The following is a 14,508-nucleotide window of genomic DNA, read 5'->3' on the forward strand; positions in this document are numbered from 1 at the left end:
TAAAACAGAGGGAAGCCAATATAGAAACCAGGAAAAGTTCCCTTTCTTCAATGAGAGATAACTGCAAAGAAATTTTAAACTGGTTCTTTCTCTTTCAAATTAAAGTTCATAAATTTTTAATTTGGATCTATTCACCTTTGTCAGTTTCTCTTAACTTCATGAATGTTCAAACATCAAATCATCCGCAATGGGGGAAGTTTAAAAGTAGACGTAACCTTTTTTTTTCTAATACCAATATCTCAAATTAGATTTAGGAAGCAGTCATATATTATAATATAACCATAAACGTCAAAAACCAGAATTTAAAGGTGGCATAAACCGCCCAAATGAAGTCCAAAAAAAACCTTATACATGCTTCGCTAGAGCTTAGAAACAATTGCCCCAATCGCCTCAAAATTTCAGTTTTTTTTATCACAGAATGAAGTGGTCAACCGGCCTCTTTGGATGCTTTCAAGACTGCTCTATTTGTGAGTACATCTTCATCTGTAAGATAGCCATTAAAGCTTACATTTCATTCATGTTTATGATATTTATGAGATGTGCAAATTATTTGTGCAGGTTGTGAAACAACTTTCCTACCATGTGTTACGTTTGGACGGGTGGCTGAGCATGCAGAGAACAATAATACCAGTCAGATACTCCATATTCTATTCTATTCTACTTCATATACTCTAACACTTTCAATACAAAATCTGTTTTTCTTTCAATTGTGGTTTAATGGTGGATATGTAAATTGCAGGCTGTTGTACACAAGGATGTCTTTACGTCCTTTTTTGCATGTTAGGAGTGCCATGCCTGTACACATGCGGATATAGGAGGAAATTCAGGCAAAAATATGATCTACCAGAGGAACCATGTGGAGACTTTTGTGTGCATTTGTGCTTTGAATGCTGTGCCCTCTCTCAAGAAGCCAGGGAGGTCAAGATTCAAATGTCCCATACACCAAATGGTACAAAAATGATTGACTTACATGAATAATAGTTTGATGAATGAGTAATGGTTTCTGTTATAACATAAGATTATTTTGATATGCAGGAGTAATGGCTGCTCCTGATGTGGTTGCTGGCATGGACAAATAGGAAACTTCAGTTTTGGATTTAAGTTTTGTGAGCTTGTGTGTATTGGTTGTTACTCATGATTTGACGATCTAATTCTTGTTAATTTCTTGGTATCTATTATGTTTGTATATAATTCATAGGGAGAGCTTTCAAACTTGGCCACTCATGAATTATAAGGTCATCACTTCTTTTCATGTCACTATTTGGTCCCCGTTTAAAATATAATCATAATATATCTTTCAAATTTGTTTGGTGTTTAGTTCTTTGTCCCATTTACTTGCACTCAATTTAGTTTTGTTAACTTTTTGATGAATTCTAAGGGAGCCATAATTTGATATATGTTCAGATAATCATATTTGTATCATTTACAAGTTACATGTGTACTATAAGTTAATGCTAAACTTATTGATGAATTCTAAGAGAGCCATAATTTGATATATGTTCAGATAATCATATTTGTACCATCTACAAGTTACATGTGTACTATAAGTTAATGGGATAAACTAAACTTTTTGATGAATTCTAAGAGAGCCATAATTTGATATATGTTCAGATAATCATATTTGTACCATCTACAAGTTACATGTGTACTATAAGTTAATGGGATTCATCTTTAGTGATATAATTCTATTTACATCTCATGGTATATGTGTATTATATTATTTCTTCTACTTAATCAAAGGTTCATAAGGTCTTGTGTTTGAAATTCTAGTGTAGTGAATTGGCTTATACTCAAGGTATAATTGTGAGGACCCCCTTGTGTTTCAGTATTTCTCTTTAATAAATACTTCCAAGGATTACCATCCTATGCAAATAGTAGCCATTGAAGGAGAAAAATGTTTTACCTTCTCTTATCAATTTGCATCTTAACTATCCACTCTTTGATGATGCTCATCTTGCCTATAGGTAAAAGCACATAAATGAGTATAAATTTTTGGATATAATAGACAACAAAAAAAGTAAACCCACTTTAAATTTTGTATGTTTAATCAAAGGTGCCAGGTTTGATCAAATAGTATTTGATCAAGTCTAGTTAATGCACACATAGTGCCATGCAATGCTTTGTGATGATAAGGGGTTCAATGAAAGGTGGTTCAATTGAATCCCCCATAGAAAACTATATATAGAAAAAATGATTAGTATTTGAAATGTTCAAAGGAGGTTAGATCAAAGGGGGTTTGATCAAACTCCACCTTTGATTGAAGTTTTTTATGTGCCATCCTTTTCCCCTCTTGTCAACATGTTTAAATTTTATTTTTTAAAATAATCGACCGGACATAATATACAATATGTACATGTATGAAACCCTCAACATTAACTTTCTAAAATATATTATAAAATATTTCTTAATATTATTATTTCTATTTAATATATAAAATAAGATAAATCCATTAAAAAAACTATCATTCAAGACATTAAGAAAATAGTAAATTGCATGAGTGTCCTTATTTCAACAAAAAAAATCAATGATCATAAATAGACAAAGATAAATACATTATAATAAAACGTAAATCTAAATTTCTATTGGTATCAATTAAAATAATACTTAAAAGTATTCAATAAAATATTATAAAAAAAAAATGCATTATATTTTGGATCTAATAATCTAACTCTAATAAATCCTATAAGCATTGTATTTCTAGCAGAGTTCATGTGTTATAGTAAAATGTTACTTAGTACAAGCAATATAGTTTTTTTATTTTTAATAAAAACTAAAACAAATGATAAAAAATATTTATTTACATTTTTAAACAATTATAGATTGAATCAACAAAGAAAATAACACAAATCATTTTTGTACATGATTTTTAAATTCTCAATAGTTTATTCAATGTAATTGATATATTATCTTGAATGTTTTCTCTTAAGTATATATGTATATGTATATGTATATGCATGCATGCATGCATGTATGTATGTATGTATGTATGCATATGTATATGTATATGTATATGTGGTTCAATAAGATTGAAATATAGGATACATGCTTGTGATTTCACTCTTTGTTCATTTCATTTTTGTTCCCTGTTCCTTGATATTGAGTGTCTTCTTAAGGAGAGTGGACTAACAATTTGATTACCAACATGAGGCTAATCCTCAAATGAACACATATGAAAACACATTAACATATATTAATCTATTGATAAGAATGTATACTAATATATTTTGAAATAATAAATGAAAAAATACATAGGTAAATGCTATAGATTGTGGTACTTAGCTTTTCAAGACCAAAGAATGAATGAATTCTAATATGGTATTGAGTTATGGACTATCATTGACTTGGAATTACGTAACATGTCTATAAATGATGTATGTTGTATACTAAATTGGACTTGTGATCTATAAAGGGTTGATTCCATTAGTCAAGATTAAATATGTGCTTACACAAATGATCTAGAAGTCTATGCATCTCTAGTCTATAATTGAATTGATTGATCTTCATTAGCTCTCCCTTTTCTATCACTTTGAAGCATGAGTTTTTTGAAAATATATTTGAAGGGTTGTTATTATAATGAAGGTGGACATGTTATCTTAGGTCAAACTCTAGAAATGTATGTACAATATTGAATATAATATATATCTATATTATGCAAATGCTCCTAGGATGAATGTACAAGTCTTGATTCATTTTACATCACCAAATTGATGTGAGAATAATATATGAAGAGCCACTAAAATATAAGAAGGCATGAAATGAATTTAATTGATTGCTTTTGGAAACTATTACATAACATCAAATTATACAACTTTGTTTAATTAGGGGTTTACCTTGTGCTTGCAAAAATTATTTTAGACATATAACATGATAAGTGCATGAATGATTATATTCAATACACGAGTCAGGTTGATATATAGAAATACATGCACGTCTATTCAAATTGGGTAAAGGTTAGAAAGGAACATACCTAAATTTATACAAATTTCTACCATTTATTGATATGTAGATACATAAATTAACTCTCCTTAACATGGATGTACAAAATTAATGTAAATAGGAATGGCTCTACAAACTTAACCATTATAAATGAATATTAATACAATTCTATATAATTTTAATCTCAGTCCACGTGTTGCCACTAGCTAAATTCTTTCAATTGCAAGGTACACACATTTAGCAATACAAAGAATTAAAAGGTGTTGGAAGTTGGCATGTTGAATAAGTTTTTCCTATAAAAAAAGATCGCCAACTAATTTAGCTATCAATTTTTTCACATAATAATGATCTTTAAGACCAATATTAAAATTAAATTTAAAATGTTACATTTTGTTATATATTTAAATCCACATCAAATTTATTATTTATTTATTTTATTTAAAATATATAATTTAAATAATACAAATTTTCATATAAGAGAATGGAGTGAAGTGAAATGAACCAAAGGTATGACATACATCTCCTACACTAATCTATGTGAAGATGTATGATAAAAAATTAAACAAATCATGAAACTACAAAGAAAGAAACATAAAAGGGATATACTATAACATAATGATTTGTGTAGGGAAACCAATTTCGGGAGAAAAACCCCACTCCAAAGTAGAACGATTTATTATATTCTATAATCAAATATTATAACACATTGTCACAATCTAATTCTTTAGAGGACCAACTACATATTTTTAGTAATTCTTGCAGCATAATAGTACCTACAAAACTCACTATCAAAACTTGCACCTTAAGCACCAAATAAATAGGAAAGAAAATACACGAATCCATCAAATTGTAATTAGGAAATCATGAGCTAAAACAACATAAAATGTGGTGTCCAAATCCCAAGTTAAGGTCCAACACCCCAATCCTAAGATGAATATATAGACAAAAAAACATACATAAAATAATCATAATCCACTCACCAACATAAGAAATGGACATTTTAGTTCCATTATCTACATTCAAAAATTCCTTATAATGTGTCATAATTTGATCAACAAATATAACACCTCTATACTTCTCAATATTTCCATCCAAACTAATCTTCCTTATCCCACGTGCACTTTTTCTTCAGTGCATTCACTTTATGATCTTTGAGAGTAATTGAACCACATCTTTCATTTCATTCTTCTCTAGGTACAATACCATGGAAGAGGCTTTATATATTAATGATGCTATCACTAATGAATTAATGATGCTATCACCTCACCCATTTTCGACTTGCCGATAGTGGTCCCACGAATCTAGCGAAGTCTAATATATTTGTTTACATTTTAAATGGAGCAACCTTGCCTAGGGATAAGCCCAAACACACAACTATGTTCACACAATAGAAATTAAATTCATAGTAGCAAGAAATGAAAACATCTATATTGGCAATATTGTTTATGGAGCACAAAATGTTTACAATTCAGATTTCAACAGTCTAAAAGCCCTGGTTTTATCTACACTTCAAGCAAGCCCGAATCGGCTCTCCTCAAATGGAAACTGTCCGATCCTCTTCTCTACCTTAGAATAACTCATATGTTCTCCCAACATTTCCTGCTCAATACCCACCAATTGTGGTTTAATCATCTTCCAACTGAAATCTCAGCATCTTGTATGCCATGGTGGAAGCCCAATGATCGACAGGGTGTCCCAACCATCGCAAATGGAAACAAAGCCATCGGCGAGACCTATTAACTTCAAGAGGAGTTTAGAAGAGTCACTTCGATCCAACAATAGGGTTCACATCGATGTGACAAATGTTCCATCAAATAGAGTCTTCCCAAGTCACCACGATGAGGTAACATGCCCGAACAAAGGTGCCACGATGAGGAAGGAAATCCTTGCGATCAATCTGGTGAACCAATGACCAAACAAAGGCACCGAGCCATCGGAAAGACAATCCCAGATTGAAGAGAGGAAATTCATGTCTTGCCGATCCCCTACAACACAAAACTGTCAAAACCCAAAACTGAAACCAAAACAAAAACCCCATAATAGAAATGGAAATACATACATTGATGTGGATTGTGTCTTTCCCGGGATGCTCTTGCATCAGACACCCCGGGTAGGAGAAATGTTCCATGAGAGGGAACTCATGAACATTTAGGCCCATCTAGGACCTGTATCCCAAACTGAGCCAGATCATTCACCTTTGATCAAGATGCCTCTGCAACTGGTTTCCCTTTCCATCAAACCAGATACTCCATATATTCCTTTCCATGTGTCTTCTTGGAAACCCTGGAATCTATGATTTCATCCACCTCTTCATATTGTTTCTCAGGAAGCTGATCTACCCATGCTATTCCATTAGATGTATCTGCAGGCAGGTGTGTCTGAGCACTGGTCCCTCCCTCATAATGTTTGTATAGATCATTGGCATTAAAGATTGGTGAGATAGCTATGTTATCTGGAAGGTCAATTTCATAAGCATTGGTTGAAAACTTCCTCAAGATCCTACAAGAACTGATTTTATTCTATTTCAATTTGTTATAGGTTTCCTGTGGAAACCTCTCCTTCCTCAAATGAACTTAACAATTCACTTCACTCCTATGCTAACACTTGCTTCTCTATCACCTTACTCTTCAACAACTGACAAACTCTTCTCTGCTACAACTGTCCACTTGAATTCTTTTCTTACTCCCTTCATTGTTTCAGTTATGGGAGCACAAATTCCACTGAAATTTATTATGAACTTCCTATAGAAGCTTGCCAACCCATGAAAACTACAGGTTCCAAAAATACTCCTTGGTGATGGCCATTCAACAATAGCCTTTACTTTCTTAGGGTCAATTTTCAACCCATCCTCTGAAAATACAAATCCCAAATACACTAATTCCCTTTTCATGAAATTACACTTTTTCATATTCACCACTAATTTTTCTTCTTTCAACTTTTTGTAATATAGCCCTAACATGTTCCAAATGTTACTCTTTTGTTTTGCTGAAAATCAATACATCATCAAGATAGATGATAACAAACTTACCAAGATAGGGCTTTAGCACTTGGTTTATTAATCTCATGAATGTGCTGGGTGCATTTGTCAACCCATATGGCATGACCAACCACTCATACAACCCATCCTTCATCTTGAATGTTGTTTTCCATTCATCCCCTTCATGGATTTGGATTTGATGGTACCCACTCTTCAAGTCAATCTTTACGAACTACCTTGCCCCACTCAAACAATCCATTAAATCATCCATTCTGGGTAATGGAAAACCTATGCTTGATGGTGATCTTATTGATTGCTCTAGAATCAGTGCACATTCTCCACTCACCTCCTTTCTTAGGCGCCAATACTACAGGTACAATGCATGGACTGAGGCTCTCCCTAATTAGACTTTTTTCCAACAAATCTTGGACTTGTCTATTTCTTTCCTCATTCTCTTGAGGTGTCATCCTATACAGTGCCTTATTTGGAAAACTCGCACCTAGAATCAGGTCCATGCAATGACATTTATCTAATAGGTGGCAATCCATCTGGTAACTCCTTCAACATGATCTTGACATACTCATCTATTAACTCTTGGATTTCCATGGGCAACTTTTCCTCCTTTTTTGTTGTCACATGTTCTGCTCTAGCCAGGAAACAAAAACATAGCAAACTCCACCCTTCTTCAAATCCTTCAAGAATTTCTTTCCCAAAACCAAACACACTCTGGAAGTCCCCTCTACATCCTCCTCCTTATCCTTCATTAGGTTCAAAACAAATTTTTGACCATCCTTCTTGATGGTGTAGGTATTACTCTTCCCATCATGAACATATATTGTCACAGTCTACCCAACAAGAGGTGACATGCATCCATAGGTATGATGTCACATAGTATCCCGTCCTTGTAATTCCCAATTTGAAAATGAACCAAACATTGTTCTCTTACCACAAATTGATGCTCTTTTTACAAGCATGAGACCTTGTACGGGTTGAGATGTTTTATTCTTTTCAGCTTTAATTTCTTCACCATTTCCTCATACACAATATTGTCTGTGTTGCCACTATCCACAATCACCTTTCAACATTTGCCACTTGACTTGTGTCTAGTTCTGAACAAATTCCTCCTCTGAATTGGTTCAAATTTCACCTTCTTCGAATTTAATAAGATTCTCCTCAACATCAAGGATTACCCACCTTCTAGATCCTCTCCTCGCTTCAAAGGTTACACAACTTCATCTTCCGCTTGAGCCACATGAACTTTGGCCTCCTTTCCTTTACCTTCACCTTGAAATTGTGAACATTCAAAAGATCTATGTCTAATTTCTCCACATTGGTAGCAAGTACCAGTAAATCCTTTACCTCTTCCTCTTCCTCAACCTCCTCAATCTTTGAAGAAATCTCCTCTTCCATGAGAATTTCCTCTACCTCCCACTTCCTGAGAGGGGCTAGCTTCATATTCCTTGGTAGAATACCCTCTCCCACCACTATTCTGGTCTCTTCCACGTGCATTTATGCATCTACCTCTGTTATTATTTTGCTTCTTTCTATTTAATTACTCTTCGGTCCTTAAAGCACATTGATAGGCCTCTTCCACACTCTGCAATCTGTGTAGACTTATTTCATCTTGAATTAACATTCGTAGACCATTAAAATACTTGGAAACTTGATCCACTTCATCCTCTATGTGGTCTGCTCATATGCTCAATCTATAAAATTCTTCTACACGTGCTCTCTCACACTTGTGTCTCTTTGCTTCAAGTTCTGTAATTTTCTAGAATAGACTAATGTGATAGTTTGTGGGCAAAAAAATTGCCTTCAATTTGGTCACCATCCTTTCCCAGATTTTATCTCCTCCTCGCCTCTCTGTTGTCTGTTAGTCTACAAATGATCCCACCATAGGGATGCATGCCCTTTCAATTTTGTGCAGGCATATTTCACCTTCTTGTCTTTCTCTGTACCTTCAAAATCGAAGTACTTCTCCATCTTAGAGATTTAATCTAGTAATTCATCTGAATTGGGTTACTATTATAATTTGGAAAACGGGGTCTGGTATTTATTCTGTTCATGGCTCGAATAAACCTTTCTTCTTTTTGACCGGGCACATGTTGACTTTCCCCTTTTGGTACTTTAAACTCCTCTTCATCTTTGTTGATGTCCTCAATGTGGACACCTCTATGCTGTGATGTCTCCACGACTTCAAGCTTGATTGCTATTTCTCTCAATATCTCCATTATGGCGGGGTCTGCATCTCTTGTGCCCCCTCTTCCTTTGCCACATCCTTTGAGTGTCATTTATACGCACCTTTGCAGTTGCGAGACTTTTCTTTGTTTTCTTCTAACCACAACAAAAAATCTATTCTCAGAACTTCGTAAATTTACAAAATCATTAAAAATCATTAAAAAAAACACTTTACAAAATATACACTTCTAATACTCAATCTTAACTATCTTTCTACCTAAATGCAACTCTAACTTTTTGACCCACACACTAGACAATATGTTATGTTTTGTTGAAAAAATAGGAACGCTTTTGTGTGCGGAAAAGATTTGACCCTCTTAATCTTATCCATTTTGAAACATTTTAGTAGTTTAGAAACTATATTTAGAGTAGGTTACAATTCTTCTTCTTTTGGTATCTTCAATTTTGACTGTTTGAGTCTCAAATTGCTCCTCCAAGTTTAGGTTCAATTGATTTTAGAAAAAAAGTCGCCAATTATAGTGTCCTTTTTGTTCACTATCTTGATGCATTTATCAATTTGTACTTATATGTATGTACGCATGTATACATATGTATGTATGCATATATATTTATGTATGCATATATACACATATACATACATACATACATACATACATACATACATACATACATATACATATACATATATACATATGGAGAGTTTTGGTTTTGGTCAACATAAGTATGAAATATCATAGGGACAATTGCATCACATTGCACAATCCCAAATACACATCAAAGGAAAAAATAAACATGCATGGATAATGTTGGCAATTTAAGAACCAAAAATAGAATAATGCAACAATCATCAAAAGATCATTGTGGTAGAAATTAGGATCACATGGTACCCTTTGAATGATGAGAGGATACAAAGACATATAGAAGAACATGTACCCACACCTATAGAAGAATATATAAGCATCCAACCTCATTGCAAGGAAGACAAAGGATAAAGGAGAAGATGATGAGATATAGATACAATAATGGGCATGTGTACAAAGATGGGGAACCAAAAAGTAGCCAAAAGATTTTTTTCATGTTCATGTTATAAAAACCGTAATTTGTTCAAATTATAATGCAATAATTTTATGGTTTGGTAGAACCACGTTTAAGGCCTAGTGAATATGGTTGTGTTATAACTTGTAGGGTGAGTGTATAGAAATGGTATACAAAAAAAGTGGCCAAATGGATAATTTTTTCCATGGTATGTTCACATTATAGTAAAAATAATGTAAAATGATTGCACCATGGCTTGGTAAATACCAAGCCATAATATAAGTGTGTTCCATAACCATAAAACACAAGAATTTTTTGCAACAAAAAAATGCACAAGTTTTTCCATTACAAAACCTAACCATGTTCAATAATCATTAAAAAAGGAAAAAACATATCCTATTACTCTTCCCATATTATTCCATATCATGTCATAGACTCTTTCTTACAATCTCTTCCATGTTTGACCACATATTCATCTAATGGGAGTTGTTAGTGAGAAAATGGGGGAACACAGATAGAAATTGAGCCCCAAGTAATTCTTATGTGTTGTATATATACACTAAATTCAGTCATGTGTGAGGAGTGAAGGGTTAGTCCATAATGTGCATTAACTAGTTAACAAAATGAAATCAACAAAAAATTATTACTATATAAACCATAACACAATAGATATAACTTGAGTCTCACAGAGAGAGAGAGAGAGAGATAACTTGACACACACACACACACACATACTTATTGTTTGTCAATGTACATATGTTTATCATCTCTCTTTCTACAACCTATGTTCTCTTATATACTATTCCCTTTATCTCCTCATCACAAACATTCTTCCCATTCACTCACTTCCCCTCCCTATTACATTATATTTTTGCCTATAAAAATATTTGGTCGATGTGACGTGTCCCTTAAATATGTTACTACTAATGTAGATGATGTCTTTTCAATTAGGAGTTCTACAACCTCCTTGCGGTGGTTTGTGGTAGGATCTATGTGTAGTGTTGTAAATTGTATACCTATTATATTATCTGTCATTCTTCATTTCATGTGATTTTTTTGTTAGTTCTCTCTTTCATTAACATTTTTTTATTATTAAAATTAATATAATATAATTATAATGTATTTATATTTTTATTATATAATATAATAAATTCTCGATTATATATATCAAGACATGTATTATATAATTATTAGCGATGCAATTAATTTATTAATATTAATATTTGTACTAGATTAATGTGATCTTCACGTGTGAAATTTTGGCACGAGTTTTCTTGTTGGTCAGAAATAATTGCTTGTATCATAATTTTACAAAAATAGTTTTATTAGTGATGTTGACCACTTTGGCTAGTAGATGCCACCAGCTTCATAGTCACTTATTCTTACACATAACATGTAAAACATATTCTTAGTTAAATCTTAACAAATTTCACTTTTGTAATGGTTACCATCTATAGTATAGAGAAGATAATCTTATACTAGTTGAGAGAATTACAATTGGAAGTAAGTCCAAGATTATGTGATTTAAATATAGTAATATAAAGTAAAATGTTATATTAATAATTATTTTTAATCATGATATTGGAGTTATAAATGTGTGTATTTAATAATTTTGTAGTTTAATTTGTTTAGTATAATTGGCGAGGATGATATATCAAAATTCTTATGTTATGTATGTATGTCAATGTTTTGCATGAAATAAATGTTTTACATGTACATACCTTCTATATGTTGAGTGTTATGTGTCTTCTTGTCCATTATAAAACACATCTTTGTACAATAAGACTAATATAGATATTTTAAATACTTTAGTTATTTTATTTATTGAAGATTTTTCTTCCTATAAGTTATTCTAGAAATATTTTATTTACTTTAAAACTATTTTATTTTATTTTAGAACTATTCAAGAATTATTTTATTTTATTTTTATTTTGCTAAAGAACTCAAAATCAACCAACTATGAAGACTTTGTTGCAAGGCGTGCACCCTTGGTCTCCTTGTGTTGTGCAACACAACGCTTGGGTTTGTGACATGACTTAACTGCTTCCTGTGGATTCTATAAGTCTAGTGGTTGTATCGGGCATTAACAGGTCGATCTTTTGGTGCAACGAGAACCATACTTCTAACAAGTGGTATTAGAGCTTGGGTCACTTGTTCAAACCCCCTCGCTTGTTCAACTTCACTTGTGCCTAGTATGAATTGGTCAAGGTCAACCCTAACAACTATAATATTCATCAACCTATTGAAACCATGATACATTGCAAGAATTTTTTGATCTCAAACTTTATCTATCCTACCTTTAAATTGCTATCACCACTCATCTATCAACTAGAAAACAAATTCACCTTCAACTATATTACGAGAGTTTTAATATCAAATTCAAAATCAACCAATCAATCTAGGAAGACTCTTTACTAACTAACTATTTGCACATCAATATTTAACAAGTGATTGTTCTAAAGAACAAATTCAACTGTAACTATTATAGTGATAGTTGTGCTTGTACAAATCAAAGTTGAAACCAACATCATTCATAATTCATAATTTTCATTGATCCAATCAAATTGTGATACATTCTACTTACAATAGTCTTTTGATCTCAAACTATTACCTACTCTACTACCATGAACAAATATGCAACAATTCATATATCAACAAGCCAATAAATACTATTATTACACTAATACAAAGACAAATACTGACCACTACATAACACTATATATCTTAAAATTAAATCTATATATCTTAAAGGTGAAGTTGAATGACTCCAATTAAGTCCACGAGGGATCAGTCTTGCTGAGAGCAAGGTTTCGATATCATAAGGGATGATGTTGGGATCGTGTCCAAGGTGAATTTGATGAAATGGACACCTCTCAATCCTTGACTCTTAACTGAAAAGGTTTCAACAACCACTTTATGAAGGCTCTTACTGAACTGCCGCACCACAAATCTAAACCTCCATCAACAAAATCCCAAACATAATTTTTGTTTCCCTTACAAAATTTTAAAAGCATTTTTCTAAACGATTTTTGACTTTCACACATGTAACCTACGAAAACAAAATATTCCTTCGACATCAAATTCAAGACGAGAATTCAAATACCCCAACGGGGAAAGCTTAAACGTCACAAAAACCCAAAATAATGACGACCAAAACGCGGAAAGAGTAGAGGCCGGCAACTAGAAACCTCCGAAGTTCTTACAAAAATCTCCGTCCAAAAATAAGTTGTCTTGATCAAAATCATTCATTTAAATACTTACAACCAACTGTAAAAACTCCCAAGTTTATTTTCTTGCAATTACAGAATGAAGTGGTCAACTGGTCTCTGTGGATGCTTCGAAGATTGCTCTACTTGTGAGTACATCTTCATCTGCGAGACAGCCATTAAAGCTTGAATTCCATTCATGTTTTATGATATTTATGAGATGGGTAAACAATTTGTGCAGGTTGTGTAACAACTTTCCTACCATGTGTTACGTTTGGACGGGTGGCTGAGCATGCAGAGAACGAGGGTTCTGGTCCTGGTCAGATACAAATACTCTATTCTCTTCTACTTGCAAAATCTGATTTTTCCTTCAATTGTGTTTTAATGGCGGATCTGTGAATTGCAGGCTGTTTTGCACAAGGATTTCTGTACGTTCTTTTTAGCATTCTTGGAGTGCCATGCCTGTACACGTGCGGATATAGGAAGAAACTAAGGCTGAAATATGGTCTGCCAGATGAACCATGTGGAGATTGTGTTGTGCATTTGTGCTGTGATTGTTGTGCACTCTCTCAAGAAGCCAGGGAAATCAAGATTAGAATGGCCAATACACCTAAAGGTATCATTTCAGTTTTGCTTAAATTTTGGGACCATGATCAGATTACTTCACAGTCAAATCATATCAGATTGTGGGTCTAATGAAATTGGTGTATTTGCAGGGTGGGCTAGCAGGGCGATGGCTGCTCCCCATGCGGTTAAAGGCATGTTCAAATAAGAATCTTGAATGGACCAATTTGTTCTTTGGGATTAAGAAAATTCTTGTTCCTCTCGTACCAATGTGCGTATTTATATTTGATGGTTCAAATTTATTTTAGAAGGGAATATATGGATTTGTATTTGAGGGTATTTTATGCAAATCCAGTTGTGATGGATTGAGGGCACTTGCCCAATAGGGGTCTTTATATTCATTTAACTGTTTTACATGGTTTAAGAGAAAATATTATATGAATTTGTATGTGGATGGAAATTTCATTCAAATCCAAGTGTGATGGATTGGAGCACTTGGATAATAAAGTTCTTTATATGATTTCATTGTTTTAAATGGTTTAAGAGAAGATTGTATATGGTTTGTATGTGTATGGATATTTTATTCAAATT

At 32.9% G+C, this 14,508-nt stretch overlaps 1 protein-coding gene across 1 annotated transcript; it reads left to right on the top strand.

The window, feature by feature from the left end:
* Positions 1 to 13,453: 13,453 nt before the first annotated feature.
* LOC131063525 (cell number regulator 2-like) lies at positions 13,454 to 14,125 on the top strand. The gene is made up of 4 exons (XM_057997377.2): positions 13,454 to 13,502; positions 13,595 to 13,672; positions 13,760 to 13,969; positions 14,070 to 14,125. The coding sequence occupies exons 1-4, from the start codon at positions 13,454 to 13,456 to the stop codon at positions 14,123 to 14,125; spliced, it is 393 nt and encodes a 130-aa protein (XP_057853360.2).
* The last annotated feature ends 383 nt before the right edge of the window (positions 14,126 to 14,508 follow it).

This window comes from Cryptomeria japonica, chromosome 4 (genome assembly GCF_030272615.1).
Source record: "Cryptomeria japonica chromosome 4, Sugi_1.0, whole genome shotgun sequence".
Classification (NCBI taxonomy): domain Eukaryota; kingdom Viridiplantae; phylum Streptophyta; class Pinopsida; order Cupressales; family Cupressaceae; genus Cryptomeria; species Cryptomeria japonica.

What these genes read in the sequence shown, in the direction of transcription:
- LOC131063525 (XM_057997377.2), top strand. Translation starts at nt 13,454, where the DNA reads ATGAAGTGGTCAACTGGTCTCTGTGGATGCTTCGAAGATTGCTCTACT. An exon ending in CTTCGAAGATTGCTCTACTT is followed by an intron (nt 13,503 to 13,594) that starts GTGAGTACATCT and finishes CAATTTGTGCAG; the next exon opens with GTTGTGTAACAACTTTCCTA. An exon ending in GAACGAGGGTTCTGGTCCTG is followed by an intron (nt 13,673 to 13,759) that starts GTCAGATACAAA and finishes TGTGAATTGCAG; the next exon opens with GCTGTTTTGCACAAGGATTT.